We start from the raw sequence: 21,066 nt of genomic DNA on the forward strand, positions 1-21,066 counted from the left end.
AATCGGCCTCTTAGCAAGATCCCCAGGTGATCTGTGTGCACTTTAAGGTGCTGGAAGCACTGGACTAGGAGGCCAGGGACTGAATGGTAGGGCTGAGACTTTCTGCATCAAACAGTTCGGTCAATGAAGGCCCATAGACCTGGCACTCATAACAGGCGAACACGATGGATAAGTGGGCACAACAGAGATAGATCTTCTAGGTCCCCGCTGAAACTTGCATATTTTTGCACTTATGACCCAAGGAATCAAAACATGAAGCCTTGTGTCCTCTGTAAAATGTTTGGATGTTTAAATCCTTAATAAAGCTCAGATTATCCGGGTGCCACCAAAAAAAAAAAAAAAAAAAAATCATGAAGGACAGGGAAGGACCAATTCAATACCCTGATCAGCCAGAGAGGCTGGTAATCCACTGGGCTGGGGTGGCCCCTGGCAGAGGACCCAGGATCTGAAGGGACCGTCAAGAATCATGAAAGAGTCAAAGAAGTAAAGAGAAACACTAACTCCTAAACAAGAGGGTGGCAACAAGAGCCCTCTGAGTAGTGGCCAGGAGAGCTCTGAGTAGACCCACCCCCCAACTCCAGTGGCCCGCAGCCTTCAGAAATCACCTCCACCCTCGCCAAGGACACCCTCCCAGCTCCCACTTGCCTCGCTGGGAACTTTATTCTACACAGACCCTCAACGCCACAGTCCATCTCCACCACCCAGAATGTAAAACAGAGCTGGAGCCTAGAGTCACTGGGGTCTCTCTCGAGGCTGTCAGGGGTCCGCAAGTGCTCCGGGAGCCCCATCACTGTGGGTCCCGAACGCTGACTCACTGGGGGTGTTTCTTGTAGACGGAGCCGTCGACCCCAATGGTGGAACGCAGGCGTTCCTCGCTCTTGTTCTCTTTGATGCGCCGCAGCACGGCCGCCAGGGTGGCCGCGCACAGGCTGGCTGAGCGCGTGGACACGATCTGGCAGATGCGGTGAGTGGCCACGCAGTCCTCCTGTGTGGGCTCTATGCCCAGCCGCACCAGGACCTCGTGAGCCTTCCGGATACCGTCCTTCTCCCTGGGAAACAGAAAGGGAGTGTGTGGGCACATATCCAATCCACTGTGGCCAGTGGGAGAGGGATGGGAGTAGGGGAGGGGGCGGGCAGGAAACCCCGCAGCTTCAGCAAATGTCATCTCCCAGTGATGGCAGACGCCCACTTCACTCTAACTAGGGTCATGAAGGGCTGGTGCTGCGCGAGTAGCACCCTTCTTAGGGGAACGAAGCGCCTCGCAAATTTGAGGACTTTCCTCCCCTCGGGGTTTAACAAGTAGGAACAGTTCCTTCAAGAGTTTCCATTCCCAGTCATTTGAACTGTTTTACTGCTCCCTTTACACCCAAATCACCTCCTCTCCACCAGCTGGTCCCTGAGACAGGGCCTCCTCAAGCCACAAGTGGAAGTCTCAAGAACAGGAAACAAGGCCCAACTCTGGATATTGAAAATGGAAGACAAAAATGAGGCCACCCTCACTCCCACCCCTGCTGCTCCATGAAAACGCAGCCTCCGCTCTAGCTAATGGAACTAAATGGGTGTCTCTCTGGGCCATCCAAGGACCGATTCTTCTGCTATGAAGCAGAGGTCAAAATGGAGTCTTTTTTGAGAACCACCAATAGAGAATGAAACCTCAGAGCTTCAGAAGGGAAAGGAAATGGATGGAAATGAGTCATTAAGGGGCCAATGGGGAGCCTCTAGCATTAAGCCAAGACCCTGACCCCCACCCCACACCAAGCAGGAATGCAAGTGTGGCATCTCTGAGCATGGAGGCCAGTCAGCACCGGGAGGCACTTTGCAAATCACCACGCTCAATGGACAAGAGTGGAGACTGTGTGTTAAGTGACCTCAAACCACTGCCCCTCTCCCCCCCCCATGGCCCATGTTGGGCGAGACCCTCTTGCTGTCCACATTTGAGGGGTCAAGGGCCAGTGCCCCTTCTTCACCCCCAATGGCCTGATCACTCTTCAGTAAACAGAGAGGGACCCGAAAGCTTACCCTTCAATATCTGAAACATCTTTGGTCTCAAAGCGGCCTTTGGCGAGGAGTTCGGGGCTGAGCTTCCCCCTGAAAAGCAGCTCCTCCTTGGCCATCTTCACCAGGATAAGCCTCACCAGTTCCCCCATGTACATCCCGCTGATCATCTTCTCAAATCTGCAGGAAGATACACACCAGAAAACCCATGAAATCCCTGCTGTCTGTGAGCTCACAACTTCCCCGAGGAGGCAACATGCACACGTGTGGAACTCCAACAATGTTAGAGGCTGATGCACACGGAAGGGTTAACTTGTGTGGCACCACCTGGGAATGAACTGTATGAAGGGACAGCCCAGGCAGGGTTGGAGGAGCCGGGGAGCCGGGGCTGTCTCTGCAGGCAGGTGGGCCTTGAACTGTGGAAAGGATGGGCCAATAGCAGGCAAACAAAACATCCGAGGAGTGTGGTGCATACTGTAATAGTCTGAAACTTCAGTATAGTAAGTTACACGTAAGGTAGTGAGTTTTAATTTTTTTTTTCCTCTATCAAGGAAGTGATTTTTGAAAGTGAAATCTAATGTAAAATGAACCCCAATATTTATTTACAAGAAAGGCCAATATGATTAAACTGGGGGGAGGGGTTGTAAGCCCAGCAATTCATCACCTCGCACCACCCTTGACCCCTTACAGGCCTTTTGTGAATTCCTAACATGTGAAAAACACCACGGGTGTAGGGAGGAGGAATAATGGGGCAAGATTAGAAAAGCAGGTTGGGACGGCTGAGAAAGAACCCAAAATCCCTTAAAGTTTCTCAGGAATATGGGAGTGAGAGATGCTGCAAGTTCCTGAGCAGGCAGGTTAGATAAGATAAAGGCATGTGTAAGAACCACCAGGGCAGGGACCCAAGCTGAGAGGGCAGTCGGGGAATTTATTTCTTCAACACTAGATGGCACTGTTTTCTTTAGAAGACAGCCTTTCTGTCTCAGACTGTGAGGGGAAAGGAAGCCTTTACAATTCTTCTTGGCAAAGAAGGCCCTTTCTAGATATCTCGGAAAGGATCTGGGTGCTGGGGAGAGGAGGCCCCCAGGGCCTGCAGGCACTAACTGGGCCAGGCTCCACCAAGGAGACCCACAGCAGGGCTGGGGAAGGGACTCAGGTGTCTCCTGGTGCTGAGTCCCAGGAAGTCAGGCCCTCGGGAGGAGACTTGCTCAAGACCCAAGGTCAAGTGTGGCAGAATTGGAGCTAAGTGAAGAGCTGGCTAAACTTTTCAGACAGAGGGTGCATTTGAAATGTGTCAGCGCCAGCACAGACACCTGCCTGGGAGGCAGAGCGGCTTCGAGAGCCAGGAACTCGTGTGTCGACTTCTCTAAATAGGTGGTCCTGTGGGAAGTAGGGGGGGGTGTCCAGTGGGGTTCTGAAGTATGGGCAGATTTTTAAAGTTTTTAATTCCAGTTTTTAAAAACACTTTGTTTCCGTCAATGTTTGAAAAAAATATTTATTTAGAGACATATAAAGAGTCAAAGTTCCTCCTCAAGCCCCAAAATAACTTCGGCACTACCACGGCTGACAATGGGACATGTCCTCCGACTTTGATTTGATTTGTCTAAGGCTAAGCCAGGGGTGGGCTGCCAAGGCCGGGCTGGCAATTCTGTCTTCTAACACTTCAAAGGGCACATAGCTCCTGGGAATGGCGTGGGTTGTCTCGTCGATGGAGGCAGGCAATGAATGAGTGACTTTTCAGTCCATAAATTCCTCACCAGCCATGGCAGACGTAGCCAGGTTGTTCCTGTGAAAGCTACAAGTAAATGTGGGGAAGCTTGTGACTTAAATAAATCCTGCGTCCTCGATGAAGCCAGGGCTCTCCCGGTTAAGAAAAAGACCCCCACTGTTGAGCTGGTTTATAGGCTTGGATTTTCCTCTCCAAGCAGAGATCAGCACAACAAGCTTTCCTGTCAGTCCCAGCAACCAGACCAGAGAGAGCCTGAACTGCTCAAGAGGTTTTGTAATTGCCTGCGAAGCTTGCAGCAATCCCTATTTCAAGATCTTTAAGGGACATTTGGAAAATGCTTGTGAGAGTGAAATAATGTTTTGTAAGAGTCAAAAGTAACTAAATACCATGTCTGGCCAGGCTGGAGAGTGTAATATGCAGGGTCCAGATGGAGCCCTTCCTCCAATTAGTTCACCCCAGGGCCCTGGCTCAGCCACAGGTCCCGGAAGGTGGCCAAGGAGGCCTTGGGTCTGGGTACTGCTGGGGTGGGAGGCCCCTGACTCCCATGGGGTCCAGCTGAGCTCAGAGGCAACTCTACCGGAGCTCTAAGATAGAACCTTAGGCAGTCATTAGGAGCCACCTATCACAGCCTGGACAGTGACAGGGGTGGGAACTACAAAAGGAGTCTTCACAGACCCAAGTCTTAGCCATCTGAACACTTTTCTATGTGGCCCACAAACTGTTTCTAAGGGCAACTTGCAAATTGAAGGTGTAAAGAAGAGCAGGGCCACTCAGACTCAGAATATGACTTTCTGAAACTACTGTTCTGAAGGATAAAGCAAATTATTGCTTAGTGTGTCTGCCTGCTCTGTCTTTTTTAGAGCCCCCTCAGAAATTTACAGCCACAATGTGTGTAATGAGCACAAATTCCCATGACCTTGGCAACCTTTGGGGGATATGACTGTAAAGCAAAAATGAGAACCACCACCCAGCCTGGCCAGCCCCCAACCTAACTCCTGAGCCCACTCCCCACGCCCTCTGCTCACAGTTGCTTCCCGGGGTTCAGGGAGCCCATGTCGATCTCCTGGTCAAACTCAGTACGGATGTCATCGAGCACGCCGTCGTCCCCAAAGGCCCCCCATTCCATGTTGATGCACATCCGCCCCTCATCGCCTTCCACCATGTCAATATGGCGCATCTCTTCCATGTAGCAGGCATTGCTGCCCGTACCTGGCCAAAACAAGGGACTGCTCAGTGCATACCCACACTGTCCTCTGCCCAGCACCCATCTCCCTCTTGCCCCACCATCCTGATACTGCCCAGGGTAGCTGGGATTCCTCCGAGCAGACTACTGGGCCATTCCAACATGGTCCAGTCCATTAACCCCCAACTCCACAAGTACTGGCTTAGCCTTCCAAAGTGACCATACCATTCATTATCTTCCAAAATGAAGTACAAAGGGACATCCAGGCCATGGACTCCTCTTCCCTTTCCAGCCCACACCCCACTCCATTGGCCAATATCAGCCCTCACACCCAGTGCTCACGTACCCACAATGAGACCAATCTCGCAGTTCTGGTCATCATAACCACAGGTCATCATGGTCCCAACTGTGTCATTCACCACAGCCACAATATCAATATCAAAGTCCTACAGGGGAAAAAGGAGAGATCTGACTTTCACCATCACAGAAAGGTCACAGGTGTAAAGATGGAGAGAAAGAGTGGCAAGACACACAGCTCAAGAGTAACAGGGCCGCCTCCTGATTAACGCTACTCAAAACCAAAGAAACTTATAGCTGGAAATCGGGTCCAGATCCAGTCTAACAGCTGCCTCTCACTCCCTGTCCTGGAGGACTTCCCGACATCAGCCCTGTGGTCTAGTTCAAAGCCATCACTGCACTAAGAATAGCCCGTCATGTCATCATTGTCATCTTCTCCTCTTTCTTCTTTTCCTTTACCTCTCTCTCCCTCTTTCCTTTCCAGGAAGTCTTATCTTTCTGTGACCTTTATCTTGTCCTCTCTCTGCCCCATTCCACCCTAATGCCAACATCATCCCAACTTTCTAACTTGGAAATGATGGTCAAGTCTTCTTCAGGTTAAATACTAAAGGGTTCTTCTTGTACCATGGCTAAGATGTTTATCCATCATGATAATCTTAACCCCAAAGGCATCTGATCATTTATAAGATTCTTGGGGTGATAATTATTTTACAATATATGTGTGTGAAATCATTATGTGGTGCATCTTAAACTGATACAGAGCTGTATGTCAATTATATTTCATTAAAACTGGAAAAAATAAAAATATGTATTATTGAGTAAACATAGCAGGGAAGAAGAAAGAAAACCTCACCTAAAAATCACAAAGGTCCTCGTACTGTGTTAAGGACAGACTGGGGAAGGCTTCAGAGTGGCTCCAAAGGAACCTTAAGTCCTGCCTCCCCATCCCTGTGGCCCCTACTCACCCCTCTCCTCTGGATGGCCTTCCGGATCAGAGTAACCACGTCTTTGCCTTCCACACCACTGGACTTGAACCCCTTGGTCCATGAGACCAGGAAACTCTGGAAAAGAACCAAGGATTGAACATTAATTCCTCACAAAACTCAGACTACACTCCTCAAACAATCATTAGTAGAGCCCTCAGCCACGGAGCTAAACTATTGCCATGCTTGAATGTGTACTAGTAGATTGCTTCCTAACTAGCATAGGAAGAAGTCCAAGTCCCATCAAAGACCCAGAAAGAAAATTATTTCTTCTTGATCAACTGCTCCCAAAGGTGAAAAGGGCAGGCTATAGAACTGCCAAAATAAGGTATTTGCAACCTCTGATCAAACTCCCCAGGCATCTTTCTTTCAAAAGATATTTATCACAACACTTTAGATCAAAGGAGTTCCTGACTAATTTCTCACTCCTGTGTCCCTAAAAGAGATAAGGATAATGTGCAATGTATGTGGGGTTGTGCACTGTGCTTTGAGTGTAAAGATCCCCCTTCTTCACCATCCCCCCCACACACACTCACTCAGAAGCTCAGAACTCTCAATATTCAAACCTCGTCCACCCAACCCTCAGAGCCACCTCCAACACCATAGCAGTACATGGCTCAGAGTTGCTCATCCTCCCAGCCCAAAGAATGAAACAACACAAGTGTCTGAAGAACTCATTTTACTCACCTCATCTAGTTTCGTTTGGATGCAAGGGAATGAGAAGGTAAAGCCCAAGGGGAGCTTCTTGTCTTTGATTTGTAGCTTATCCATGAAGTTAGCCAGGCATTCGGCAATGTGGTCGAACAGCTAAGGGTACACGACACAGGAAGATGAGCAGGGAGGCGAAATGGCACAGCGATTAGGAGCACACACTGGGGGCTCTGAAAGGAACTAGCCAAATGCATGCAAGGTATGCATCCCCTGTGAAGTCTTCATTTTCTCAGCCTATAGCACGGGGATGCTAACCAAAAGGATTAAATGAGGCAATACACATAAGGGCTAACACTAGTTAGTGCTTATTAAGTACGGTCTTCCACTTATCCATACCGCTATCAAAATAATCCCATGAGGCAGGGGAAAGCACGGCCAGAGCTAATCAGAAAGTCATTGCATGCCCTAGAAACAGAACATCCTTCGGTGACCTTGTCAGAACCCCCCTTGACATTGATGCACAGCTGAATGCCTTACCAGAAAGGGCAGCCCATCTCAGTGCCAACAAGTATTTTAATATCCCTGTCTCCTCTGATTGGAGAGTGGGTGGGACATTCTCTGTTGGCATTCTATGAAGAGACTTAACAAAAATAAGCAACTTTTGCCCTAGCCGGCCGGTTTGGCTCACTGGATAGAGCATCGGCCTGCAGACTGAAGGGTCCTGGGTTCGATTCCGGTCAAGGGCGCATGCCCAGGTTGTGGGCTGGATCCCCCAGTAGGGTGTGTGCAGAAGGCAGCTAGCTAATCAGTGATTCTCTCTCATCACTGATGTTTCTATCTCTCCCTTCCTCTCTGAAATCAATAAAAAATAAATAAATAACAAGTAACTTTTATATTTTGTCTCCGTTCTAGAAAACTAATTTCTTGGGGCAATTCAAACAAGATATCTTTGCTTTCTAAAAAAAAAAAAAAGGAACACCCACCCTAGCCAGTTTGGCTCAGTGGATTGAGCATCAGCCTGTTGACTGAAGGGTGCCGGGTTTGATTTTGGTCAAGGACACATGGCCAGGTTGTGGGCTCCATTCCCAGTCGGGGGTGTGCAGGAGACAGCCAATTAATGATTTTCTCTCATCATTGATGTTTCTATCTCTCTCTCCCTCTCTCTTCCTCTCTAAAAGAAAAAAGAAAAAAAAATGGAACACTCAATGAGCCGGTGAAAGGCACTGAAGAATAAATAGGATTTTTTATTTATTTTTATTTTTTAAAATATATTTTATTGATTTTTTACAGAGAGGAAGGGAGAGGGATAGAGTTAGAAACATCGATGAGAGAGAAACATCGATCAGCTGCCTCCTGCACACCTCCCACTGGGGATGTGCCCGCAACCAAGGTACATGCCCTTGACTGGAATCGAACCTGGGACCCTTCAGTCCACAGACCGACACTCTATCCACTGAGCCAAACTGGTCAGGGCTAAATAGGATTTTTTATTGGTGGATGGACAACCTCACAACCATGACTATGCTAAGCAGGACTGGGAGCACCTGGGAAAAATCCTAAACTTAAGAAAAACCTGTATTGACAATTGCCCAGGTTTCGATCAGTCCCAAAGCTCACAGTCCCATGGCTTCCTTCTTGCCTACTCAGCATCCTCGCTGGTGACCCCTCCAGATGCTTCGGGGCTGAGGCCAGGGTATTCTGGTACAAAAAGTAAGCAGAGGCCAAAGAGATTGAGCAGATTCCAAGGGTCAGGTTGACAAAGATGACAAAATCTAAAAGCTAAGGGATTGAAGGAGAATAACATTTTTCTCCCCAGACAGAAATGAAGACGATTCCACTGAACAAGCTGTTCCCAAAGTATGATCTGGAAGCAGCAGTATTATTACCCTCCAGCTGATCCTGAAGCAGTGGTTGGAGAACTACTGCACTAAACCAGGAAAAGTATTTGCATTTGTAAAGGAACTAAAGACATCCAGGTGACAGGCTAGGACCTATGGTTCTCAACCTTCTGGTCCTTTAAATACAGTTCCTCATGTTGTGACTCAACCGTAAAATTACTTTCGTTGCTACTTCATAACTGTAATGTTGCTACTGTTATGAATCATAATGTAAATATCCCCTGTGAAAGGGTCGTTCGACAGCCAAAGGGGTCGCAACCCACAGGTTGAGAACCGCTGGGCTAGGTGGAGAGGCCCATTGGCTCCCCAGATATCTGGGATATCTGAGTGGGAGGGATCCATGAAGACAAGGCCACACTTATCTAGAAGGGAGTCAGCTCTAACTGGGCTTCCTGCACGGATCCTGTCCCTCCGTCTGATCACTGCAAGTCACTTTAGCTGAGTCTGAACCAAAACACACTCAGGAGCAAAGGCTCCTGAGAGACAGGGCCCTCTCACTAAGAGGTTCACCTACTCACAAGGGCCAACTCCTTTGAGCAGAGGTCAAGTATTTTAATATGTAAATAGGGTTTCTAGACAGCTAGTCAGAAAGTTCTGTTCTTTTGCTGGACAGTCAATCATAGACAAAATTTATGATATGGTTAAACACACTCCCAGCACCTTCTTCCTGGTACTCTAGTCAAAATGATCTTTAATACAAATAGTCTTTGTTTTTTTTTAAAAAAAGAGAGGAAGTTAATAACTGTGCAAAGAGATCAAAGAGATGAGGCCAATCATCAGAGCTGGGGGAGCTTTAGAAAAGGTAAAAACAAAATGGGTTCCCCTCACCCAGCCCTGCTCACTGTTCCTGTTCCAACTGCCCTGCCCACAGGGGAGGCAGAACAGAGAGAGAGGCAGTGAAAAGCATTAAATAATGTGCTGCCCAGTATAGCAGCCACGGACCATCTGTGGCTATTTCAATGAATTAGAATTTCAAAAATTAACCCTTTGTACGCCACAAGCATCTATAGACGCAAGGATGGTTTCCGTTTTGGATGCGTGGCCATTAACTGGTTAAAAATCCACTTCCTCAGTCACGCTAGCCACATCTCAAGGGCTCAGTGTCACCGGTGGCCCGTGGCTACCGCCTTGCGCAAGCTGATAAAGAACAGTTCCACTGTTGCGAAAAGTTCTACTGGACAGTGCTGAGTTGGAAGGACCTATACCTCTCTACAAGTGGGGAAGAGGAGACCGTGTGCTTCCTTCATTAGAAGACTATCTCCTTTTCTGTTAGCTGATGACCTGAAGATAAGATGCCGAGAGAAAGAACTACTACCTTCCTGCCATAAAAAGGCTCAAAGGGCATCATTTTATGAAGTCAGAAAGGCTTCCTTTTCTTTATTGGCCTGAGAATCCGCTCACTTCCCTCCCCATAAGATACACTTGACAAATCTAAAGAGGCTGAGGATAATGGCTGGTCTGTGGCGGTCACCCATCGGCCAGATATTTCTGGTGTGGTGGCAATGAGTGTCCCCTCTGTAGGAGGGCTCTCCTGGGGGAACCTTTGAGAGGGCGAACCCCCAAAGGGCCTGCCCCACAGGATCTCAAGTCTGCAGGAGCACCAGCCCCGAACTTCAGGGTGTCCCTCCTACATTGGAAGCAGGGGACCCAGGGAGCACCACTCATAGACCTCATCAAGTGGCCTACAAAGTGGACAGAGCCCCCTCCCTCCCCCCGGGGTTGTGAAAACACAGGCTCTAGTCATGGATCTGGCTTTGTGTCTTGCCTCTGGCCCCTCCCATTTCTGTGATCTAAGGCCAAGTCATGCTTTTTTTCAAAGCCCAATCCCATATGTATAAAGTGGAGATAACAGGAGAACCCAGCCTCATGGGGCTCACGTGAGGATAGAATGAGAATATCCATAAAGTGCTTTTGCTCAGACAATAGGTCATCGAGTACCAGCTCCTCCTCCTGATGGTTACTTATCCCCTTCAACACAACATTACTGCTTTCTATGGGGGTTGGGCGGGGGGCAGTTCCTGGTGGTCCCCCTGGGCTTTAAGCCCTGAAGCAGAAAAGGCAGGACTTTGATTCCCAACAAGGATCAATGCACAATGCATAGTAGGTGTTCAGTCCATGTTTGAAGACTACCTTGATGGCAATCCCATCCTTGTACATGTTTTTCTATTACTGAGAAGATCCTTACTTGGATTTCACATTTCTTCTCCATCCACTTCTTTTATTGTGGGGATTCTGAGTACAAAACATGGCTCTAGAAGCCACCGAGGTATGAGGATAACTAAGCATGATTTGGGGGGTCAATGTGGAAACACACGGTGCCCAGTGGGATGACAGCTGGGGCCGATGCCTCAAGCCTTGATTTTGATGTTTTCTCAACAGGTTCCCATCCCTGCGTGCAAAACCTTTTGTTTTAGATGGTCAAGGACAGGGAAGACCAATAACCACAAAAGCAAAGGGGCAGGTTCCATTTTCACGTGATGCTATGATGACAACTGTGAGTCAAAGGGGGCTGCAGAGCGACCACAGTGGCGGGTGGCAGTGGCAAACCACCGTTGTGTATTCCACTGGCTCACCATTCAGAGGTACCACTAACAACCAGTGCCCAGGAGTATGGGCCCAGCCTCCTGACAACAGGCTTTCCTCAACAACCAGCGTGTGTGAGCAGACCTCAAACCCCTCCTGCTGCAGCACATCCAGACCCCAGGGCCTCATGCGCATGCTCCGGACCCTGTGCACCTCTCCTGACGGAGGCCCCCACTCCGCTTCCAGGCACGGAGGGGATCACCATGCAGAGAGCGGTCAGGGAATCCAAGCTCCAGCTGGCTCGCCGCCCTCCAGACACAGGAGGAGCAGTGTCTGCTCCTGTGGGGCGCAGAGCCCCCGGGCCCTGAGAAGGTTCGGACCTGCGTGCCGCTGCCGCGCATGATGTCCTCCGGGATGGCGTAGATCTGGTTCTCCATCTCCACCTTCTGGAGCCCGTTGTCCGTCACTCTCACCCGAAGCACGCGAAAGTTGGTCCCTCCAAGGTCCAGAGCCAGGAACTCTCCATGTTCTGCAGACAGGAAGGGCCACTCTTAGTTCGGAAAAGACAAGCTCAAACTGCTTCACAGAGACCAAGACTTAAAACCCACAAGTCCTGCCATAAACGGAGTCCTTTATACCCATGGAGTCCTTAAAACCCATGCGATCATAAATACTGGTCATCTCTGGTAATGGGGTGTAGGACGGGTCTTAATTTATTCTGCACACATTTATGTACTGAGCCTTTTTCTTAATGCTAAGCACTTTCATATTACTTTCAGAATTCACATAAACCAGGAGACAGTTTCACATCCAATGATGGGGCACCCACCCCCTCACAGAGCTATTTCCCAGGGTGTTCCAGCCAAGTCCCCTTCGAGCTCTTGGGGCCCATCCAGCCCTGCACCAGGAGTCCGGGCCGCCGTTTTGTTCTTCATGCCCCCAGGGTACCCAGCACGCTGCTACCGGCCTGGGGGCCCCTGGGCCTTCTGCCAAATTGTGATCCCTGTCCAAATTTACTTTTAACATTCGTGTACAGTGACAGCAATGTATGAGAGAGTCACATGATGGAGTGGGCTGGGGCCCAAATGGCTATCAATTAAGGGGCCTAGCAAATAAGCTAAGCAGGTGCCCCTCAAAAAAATTCCAGGCTCATTCACATGTGAGAGAAGGCTGACCCAAGAGTATGTGAAACAAGTCAGGCCAGTGGGGCTGTTCCACTCAGACCAGCCACAGAGATGGGGCGGCCGGGAAGAGGGAATCTCCACGGCACAGCGGATCAAGATCCTCAGGTGTCACCAGGAAGGCAAAGTCCCTCCCGCCTGGAAACAAGCAGTGCACACAGAAAACGTCCCGATTGTAGGCGGTGATGCAGCTGGCTGCAGGGACCTGCTCCACTGGATGGCACAGAACGGAAGTGCTGAAGAGGTGCAGAGGCCAGAGCCAGGGCTGGGGGAGGGAGCTGGGCTCGCCCCTCGGCAGCCTCCTCCACGGTGAGGGCTCCACCCGCCTCCCACTGCCCTGCTGCACGCCTTCTCGCCTTCTCGAAGGACACAGGGTTACTTCCTCGGGATCACTGATTGGCATGTTTGTCAACACCACCCCTTCCCCGATGGGGAACTGCCACTGAAGTGCGATGGAATAGGTTGGAGGGCCAGGGAAATGAGCCACCCAGGTTTACAGTGTGCAAGCCCCCTCAGCAGCTCACTCTCAGGCCCTGAGAGAAGCCGTGTGTGTCCGGCTCCCTGAGGGCACGCCCCACGTCCCCGACAGCCCATGGGATGGACATGACCCACCAAGGTTCCCTGGGGACTCCCTCCACACAACCGTGGTCTGGTGGTTTGATACACAGAGAAGGCCAGAACTGGAGCCCACATTCCTATGGCAGAACTCTGGCCCCGTTTTGGCCATGGCAACTTCCTGAGCCCCAGCTGCCTCATCTCTGAAATGGCAACATCAGACACGGTGTGGTTGCTGTGAGGGTGGGAAACTAGAAAATGTGCCTCAGGAGCCCAGCACAGGGCCAAGAACTTGAGACACACAAAGTAAGTAAAAGAAACTTTCCATCCAGGCTCCCAGCAAACACGGCCCGATGCCCACACTCGAGCATTCCAGGCCCAGTGGTAGGGTTGCCTCTCAGGCTGAAAAGTCACATCAACATCGCGGGGGAGACTGAAGTGACCTGTCCAAGAAAAGCCACTGGAATCTGCTCCCGTGACCTGGGCATTCCTCCACAAGGGTGCAAACTTTCTGTCCCCTCCCTGGCATCTAGAACCCCCTCCTGCTTTACTACCTAGTTGTTAAGTAGCTGGGACAACATCAGCCCCACCTGGGGGACTCTGCGCCCCACCTGGCCATGGGCGACACTTCCAGGCACTCCATCCTGAGCCTCCCCAAGTAGCAGGACCTCAGCCAGATTGTAGGAAACGCTATGTGTGGTTGCATGAGGGATAAAAAAAAAAAAAATCAAAGATGAACTGCCCGCATCAGCACTCTGCAGCCGGACCCACACCACCCACTGAATCGGCAGCCACGGGACACTGAGGCGGCAGAGGCTGCCGCTGGCTGGTCCCGATTCCAGGCCAGGCCAGCTCAGTTCACTGGAGGGACGGACGCAGCTCCATCAAAAATGGCGGTTTTGCCCTAGCTGGTTTGGCTAAGTGGACAGAGCGTCGGCCTTCGGACTGAAGGGTCCTGGGTTCAATTCCGGTCAAGAGCACAAGCCCCGGTTGTGGCCTCGACCCAAGTAAGGGGTGTGCAGGAGGCAGTCGATCAATGATTCTCTGTCATCATTGATGTCTCTCTCTCTCTCTCTCTCTCTCTCTCTCTCTCTATCTCTCTTCCTCTCTGAAATCAATTATATATATATATATATACATATATATATATATATATATGTATATATATATATTTTTTTTTTAATTTTTATTTTTTTTTAAAGAATGGCGGTTTTGCAATAGCATTTTCTAATGGACTGAAGGGAAACCACAAATAATAAAGTACTGCCGATAGTTCTGTTCCCAGGTCAGAATGTCATCTTTGCTTTCTTTTCAGAATCTGCTGAAACCGACATTCCTCTGCATCCCTCCTCCCCAGCACCACCTCCACACGCACCACTACCACAGCCAAGAACTTTCTTCTTTCCGAAGTCTGCAGCCTCGGGGCAGGCCCAGCACCACGATTCCTGGAGTTAAATCTTCAGGTGACCCCTCGAGGCCGTGAACAGATCCCTCTCCTAGTGCTCACCTCCTCGCCCCACATGGGACAGTGGCTAAGAGCTGGGCCTTACAGCCGGTGGGCAGACTTCGTTTTGAATTCCAGCTCAGCACTGTCACCTTCCCTGTAGAATGGGGCTCACAATGCTGACTTCTCCTGGGGGTCGTGAAGCTTCCATGAAATACAGGACATGTTGTATGTGAACATATAGGGACATAGTAAGCCATCAATAACCCTCATTGTTATTATTCCTTTGTGTGACTATGAGCTCCCCTCCCAGTTCTTTTCAACCCCTCCAATCCCTACCTACTCCTATTCCTACTCCTGGCTCAAGGCCTATCTCCACTGTGACCCTTCTGGGACATTCCAGAAGCCCAGAACAGACAGTGAGCATGTGATGGGGCGTGAAGGGGGATTGCATGTAGGGGCCTGGGACAGTCACACTGGACAGGTAGGAGCAAGGCTCTGGGGCAGGAAAACATACCAATATCAGGTTTCTTAAGAAGGTACAAGGCCCCCTGGCTGGTTGAGTGTCATCCCCATGCACCAAGAGGTCGCCGGTCTGATTCCCACACAGGGCACATGCCTGAATTGCAGGTTCAATCCCCAGTAAGGGGCGTGCAGGAGACAGTCAACTGAAGGTTCGCTTCATCGATGTTTCTCTTCTCCTTCTCCCTCCCCTTCTCTCTCTCAAATTAATAAAAACCTATTTTTTTTTTAAAGAAGAAGGTATAAGGCCACATGGCAGAGGACCCAGTGAGGCCCAGAGAGATCATTCTGAGTGATCGCAGTTGGTATTTGAGGCAATGTACGAAGAAAACATCTCATACTGCATTTGCTCCGTTAAACGAAATGTCTGAGTGTCAAATGTGGGATTTATGCGAGACCCTGAGGTCAGAGGTAAGGTTTCCTTTGTTGTTAAGTGTGCTGTTGTGTCTTGGAAACAATTTTACCTTTTTAAAAATAACAAAATACAAACATCTGATAAGAAAAAGCTCAGATGGTGGAAAAGTGGAAAAATGAAAACCAAACTTCTCTTTTCCTCTCTACACCCAGAAAGTGATCACTATTAATGCTTATTGGGTGTCCTTAGATACAGTTATTTTATCAAGACAGGGAAGGCTGTTAACTGACAGTCCAAGAAAAGAGTTTGAATTTCTGGTTCTAAGGATGTGTTTTTAATTTGGAAGATAATGCCAATGACCCTCCTGAAAGTTCTCTCCAATTTCCAGACAAACCAGCAAGTGGGATTCACTCCCACCAGTGGCCCACATTATGCAGCAATTAATCTTTGCCAGCCTCCTAGGTCTAAACTTGGTTTCCTTCTTTTGTGTGAGGTTAGACATTTTGAATTATTAAATGGCCTTTTGGATTCCTTTTTCTGTGCATTTTCTACTCACATCTTTTGCCTTTAAAAAAAAAAAAAAGAAATATTCATCATTTTCTTAATAACCTAAAAGAGCTCTTTGTATATTAAGGAAAATGGTTTCATTGGTTATATATTTGCAATTATTTTTTTCTAGTGATACTTGTCTTTTAATTTTGTTAGTGGTATTTCTGCCATTCAGAAATGTTTATTTTTTATGTTGTCAACATATTTCTGGTTTCTGGGTTTTAGGTTATGTCCCAAGAAATTCTGAAGATTACATTAGCTCACCCTCTTTCTAAATCTTTCTGATTCCTCCAAATGTGGTCACCACCACTGCTAAAGTAAAGGAAGCAAGGTTTCACCATCGGTTTGGTTAAAAGATAAAATTCATCTTCCACTTTCCGTGACTGTTTTGAAAAACGAAGCGAAGAACCATGTCTTTGTCTCTCTTGTCCCTAAGACAGAGTTCAAACTTTCTCCCTGGCATCTGGATAATTGTGAGAATAAAACAATGGAAGTCAGAGGCAGGTATGCGGGAGATGTAGTTGATCGAAGGCTCAACATGCAGGTGTTTTTTAATGGGCGAGAAACTAACATTTGTTAAGTGATGGTCAATTTGTCTATAAACTTTATCTCGTCAATCCTCAACAACCCTGTTGGGCATTGTAATCCCAACTTTATGGATAAGAAAACCAGCCTTCAACTCCAGGTCTGGCTCTCCAGCAAAGCTGTCTCCAGCAATGAGCAAGGAGGCTGCCCAAGGGGAAGTTGTCAATCCTAAATAAGGAAATCTTCACTCATTACGCCAAGAGCATAAAACCCAAAGGTTACCAGCAGTCTCCAAGCTGGCCTGGGTGGCAGAGGAAGTGACACTGTGGTTCATAAATTGAATGAATCAGTTAGGGTCATGCAGGGGTCAATGGGAATTGGCTAACGCCAAAGCCCATGCCTGTCTCTCTGCACCACACCCACATCTCTTGTGGCCCTGGTTCCTGGAAGCTGAGGATGGCCCAGCACAGAATCCAGGATGGAAGCAACTAAGCCATAAAGTGGTAAAAATGAAAGCAAAGACACCCTAATCTTATCAGTAACTGTGGCCCATCCCCCCGGGCCTACTGGAAGGCCAAATGCTCTCAGAATGGAGTGGCAGGCGCCAGACACACACCCACTGGCAAGAAGTGGCACGCCCTTCTCCCCAGAGGAACCCGGGATCTACTAAGCTGGTTGATGCAGGCTTTTCTGTAGCCACAAATACATGTCATCTCATGCAATTATACCAAACTTCTATTCCCGCCTTACAGGATACTCGCCAAGCCCTCTTAGCTGAAGGTCTTTCTAATTAAAAGTATCCCCCGCCAAAAATAGACAAGAAAAAAGGTACCAACCCTCTACTAAAAGAAAATAGAACTTAAAGAAGTGGCGCTGGCCCACAGTTAAGAGGAACTGGCAATAAGAGATTAGGTCACGCCACCTGCCATCAAATTGCCCAACAGTTAAGATTCAGGTTGCTAGTTGCTTTAATGACAGAGGCAGGTGTGAGGGAGATTTAGTTGACGGAAGGCCCAACATGCAGGTGTTTTTAATGGACAAGAAACTAATACTTGTTAAGTGATTTCCCATCATGAACTCCCTATCATTTGCCCCCTTTCAGTGAGGCTCTTATCAAATGCATCAGGTCAGCAAGATAAAGGGTTTATGATTTCTCCTGGGAACTCACCTGTCTCTGAGGAGGACTCGGATGGCATTTGGCTAACTGCCTGAACATGACAGTCATCGTCATCTTAGTTGATACATCATCAGGAATGTATCTGAGCAGGCCTCAACGCCAGCATTGTTAATATCACACTAACAGGTAGCTTGGTACCAGACAACGTCCATGCAATTTTGAGGGGTGAGGGGCAAGGCCAGTTGAATTTTCCAAAAGGGTCTATTTTCAATCATTAGGTATTTGCCACTAATTAAAATAGATCTCCACCTGTTCCTCTCATCAGGCACTTGGAGCAGTGTGCCTGGCAGGGCTCTAAGAGTGACTTGCAAACAGATTCACCTTGGTTTGGGATTTGTAAGGGGCAGCGCCCCTTTGTGGAAGGCAACTGTGCTCAGAGGGGGCAGTGCCCAAGGGGGCTGATGCCCCAATGGTTGGACCTAACATGGCTCTCGGGTTAAGGTTGGAGCCAGAGCCCAGCCTCTCACCCCAGGGCTTCTTCAGGTGACTAAATGGACTTCATAACCACAAGTTCCAGAAGCCTCCTTTGAAACCAGTGGCTTGCACAGTGTTCCCAGAGTTCCAGGGTCCTTGAAGGTGGCAAGGTCTGCCTTGGTAAGGGTTAAGGATGGCCAACTAAGGCACAGACTCACCTCCCACCTCCTCACTTCCAGTTTTATTCCTTTTCCCTGCTGTCTTACAAATGGCATTCAGCATAAAAGATTTCATTCTGCTTAATGTTGAGAGTGGGGTCCACTGATGTAAAAAATGTTTTTAAAATCACTAATTTGCGAGTCAAACACTGAATCTGTTTTAGGATTTACCAACCAAATACTTTCCACTCTGTGGTCAGTTATTTGGACACTGAGCATTGAAGACAGTTACTAAAAGCTTCTTAGGTGCCTGGTGCTGAATGCAGCCTACTCCCTGACTGAACAGGGAGAAAGGAGGTGCCCAGTGAGATGCGCTGGGCAACTGCAGGGGTAGGAGGGTTATAGAAGGAACGATTGTTTCTGCTCGGATAAGGAAGGCTTCTCCGGAGGCAACACAAGACAGCCAGGTCTCAGTGGACGGGTATGAAGTTGCCAGTCAGAGAAAAGGAAACATATATAGGAGTCCATGGCATGCTCAAGGAGTGGCACATCCAGAGTGGCTCCTGTAACATGGCTATAAGAATGCAGTAAATGCCAATGCTGAGGACTTAGGTGTGTGTGTGTGTGTGTGTGTGTGTGTGTAATCCTCACTGAAGGATATGTTTATTGATTTTTTAGAAAGAGGAAGGGACAGAGAGTAAACATCAACGTGACAAAGAAGCATCCATGGGTTGCCTCCTGTCCAGGGATTGAACCCTGCAACCTTCCGGAATACCGAACGATGTTCCAACCAAGTGAGCCACCCGGCCAGGGCGCAAGGACTTTGGTTTTTAGGCAGAGGGTCAGATCTGTGTTTTCAAGCAGACTCAATAGCACTGCAGATGATGGGTCCAGCTCCAGGGGCTGGTGAGGAGGCTGCTGCGATCTAGCAGAGCCGAGCAGTGCTGAAGGCCTGGGTTCCATGGCCACGTAGGGTGGACAACCACTCTGGTGGGCCAGGATTGACATGGGAGTTTCAGAGCTAGAACTAGGAGAGTCCTGGGCAAAACAGGATGGCTGGTCACCTGAGAGCCATGTTAGATCCAACCATTGGGGCATCAGCCCTTCCTTGGCAGCCACTGCCCCAGGCATGCGGCCTTGAACTTTGAGGTAGGTCAAAGACACACAGCCATCCTTTCACATCGAGTTCCTGAAGCAGCTTTCTAGTAATTCAATGCCCCCAAAAGGGACCTCGTGCTGCCTACCCTGCAAAAGCAGGAATGTTCGGGGGCCCCAGGTGACTGTGCTGAACATTCTGATCTTCCTCTAGGTTGAGGAAGGCCTTGTTTGTCCTTTCGCTTCCCAGTGCCTGCTAGAACACCTCAGTGGACTGCTCTAAGAATATACGGCAAGGACTCCAATGAAGAGAACTGAAAAAATAGCTCTCCAGCCCCAGCAAGGCTCAGTGGTTAGAATGTCAGCCTGGGCACCAAAGGGTAGAAGCAGGTTTGATTCCCAGTTAAGGGCACATACCTGGGTTGCAGGCTTGATCCCTGGCCCTGGTCGGGGTGCCTGGGGGAAGCAACCAATCTCTCTCTCTCTAAAAATCAGTATCCTCAGATGAGGACTAACAACAACAACAAAAAACAACAGAAAAAAAAACATGAATAAAAAAGATAAATCCCAGGTCCTGGGTAGGTAATCCAGCAAAACAAACTTTGCCAGACACAGGTTCTAAGGCCTATGTTTCCCAGGTGCCTGGGACCACCACAGCCATGGCCACATCTGGCAGCCTCTTTTTATAGACAGCCTCTTTTTAAAATCCAAGGTTCCATTATAATACAAGGCCGGTCTCCATTCAATAGTTCAGAAATAAAGTAACTCCATGTTATTAAAGGCATCAAATCACACAGTCAGTTAATGCTGGTGTCCGCCACAGTCAAGAAATGGGGAAATCTGATCTTCTCCATCATTGGTTTTCTAACTATTTTAAGCAACAGGATGTCAAATGCCAAAATGCACAGCGATAGAGAAAAATAGAGCTGCTCCGATGGAAGGAAGGGGCCTGGAGTACATAAACACATTGTAAGTGCTCCCCTCGCCCCCCCCCCCCCCCCCCCGCAAAAAGAAAGCATCCAGAACACCATTGGAATGCGCCTGCCTGGTGCTTTTACATCAGGAAATGTTTCTTAAGCTCAAAATATGTGCCGGTCACAGAGAGGTACTACATTAGCTCCACCCTTTGAAGGACTAAAACATGATCATGTTTCAATCTTGTGTAGGTGCTGGGTGTGTTAAAATTTTCATGTAGGCAGACCTGGGTTCAAATCCTGTTTGAACATGTACTAACCATATAATTAGGGTAAATTATTAGAAATCTGATACTCAGATTTCATCATCTGCTAAAAGGGGATAGTAATAACCCCCCATCTAGCTAGCACCTCCCCCACTTCACTACCCAGGACACAGGGAAACATACACACACATACAAAGTTTTTGGTCAAGATTCATTGCAAAGAAGGCATAGGTGTTTGGCACAATGCCTGGTGCATGTAAATGTTTAATAAACTCCAGCTACTACTATATGGAGGCCATTTATCAACACAATCCTCAGTTTATATTGTAGGCACCATATAAACCCACTTATTAACTTGCGTGTGTGCAATTGCTCTATCTCCACTGCCTGGCTGTTGATACGATGCTGAGCAACCGAGATAAGGTCTCCTTTCAGGGTTTGCCAGCCTCCGTGCACTCGATCACGAGCCTAGTCTCTCTTTATCATATCATGTGCTTGCATTATATGGCCCATATCATTCTGTAATCATTTCACCTGTGTAAGCTTACTTCCCCAGGCCAATTTTCCCTCTTCAAAGGCAGGACACACGGCAGCTCAGCCATACAGAAGACCAGCCTCAGAGGGGTCTCTATTGAATGAACTGAACAGCGAG

General features: G+C 48.6%; 1 protein-coding gene across 4 annotated transcripts in view; it reads right to left on the reverse strand.

Annotated features, from left to right (window-relative positions):
* The window catches only part of HK2 (hexokinase 2), a 64,567-nt gene that overhangs the window by 13,807 nt on the left and 29,694 nt on the right, over nt 1-21,066 (reverse strand). For all 4 annotated transcript variants that reach the window (XM_059659330.1, XM_059659329.1, XM_059659328.1 and 1 more), the window contains exons 3-9: nt 11,640-11,788; nt 6,875-6,994; nt 6,170-6,265; nt 5,254-5,353; nt 4,750-4,933; nt 2,020-2,175; nt 816-1,049 (exon numbers count right to left, since the gene is read on the reverse strand). In XM_059659330.1, the coding sequence (XP_059515313.1) occupies nt 816-1,049; nt 2,020-2,175; nt 4,750-4,933; nt 5,254-5,353; nt 6,170-6,265; nt 6,875-6,994; nt 11,640-11,788 (1,039 nt within the window). The remainder of the gene's footprint in view (nt 1-815; nt 1,050-2,019; nt 2,176-4,749; nt 4,934-5,253; nt 5,354-6,169; nt 6,266-6,874; nt 6,995-11,639; nt 11,789-21,066) is intronic.

This window comes from Myotis daubentonii, chromosome 12 (genome assembly GCF_963259705.1).
Source record: "Myotis daubentonii chromosome 12, mMyoDau2.1, whole genome shotgun sequence".
In the NCBI taxonomy this organism is placed as follows: Eukaryota; Metazoa; Chordata; class Mammalia; order Chiroptera; family Vespertilionidae; genus Myotis; species Myotis daubentonii.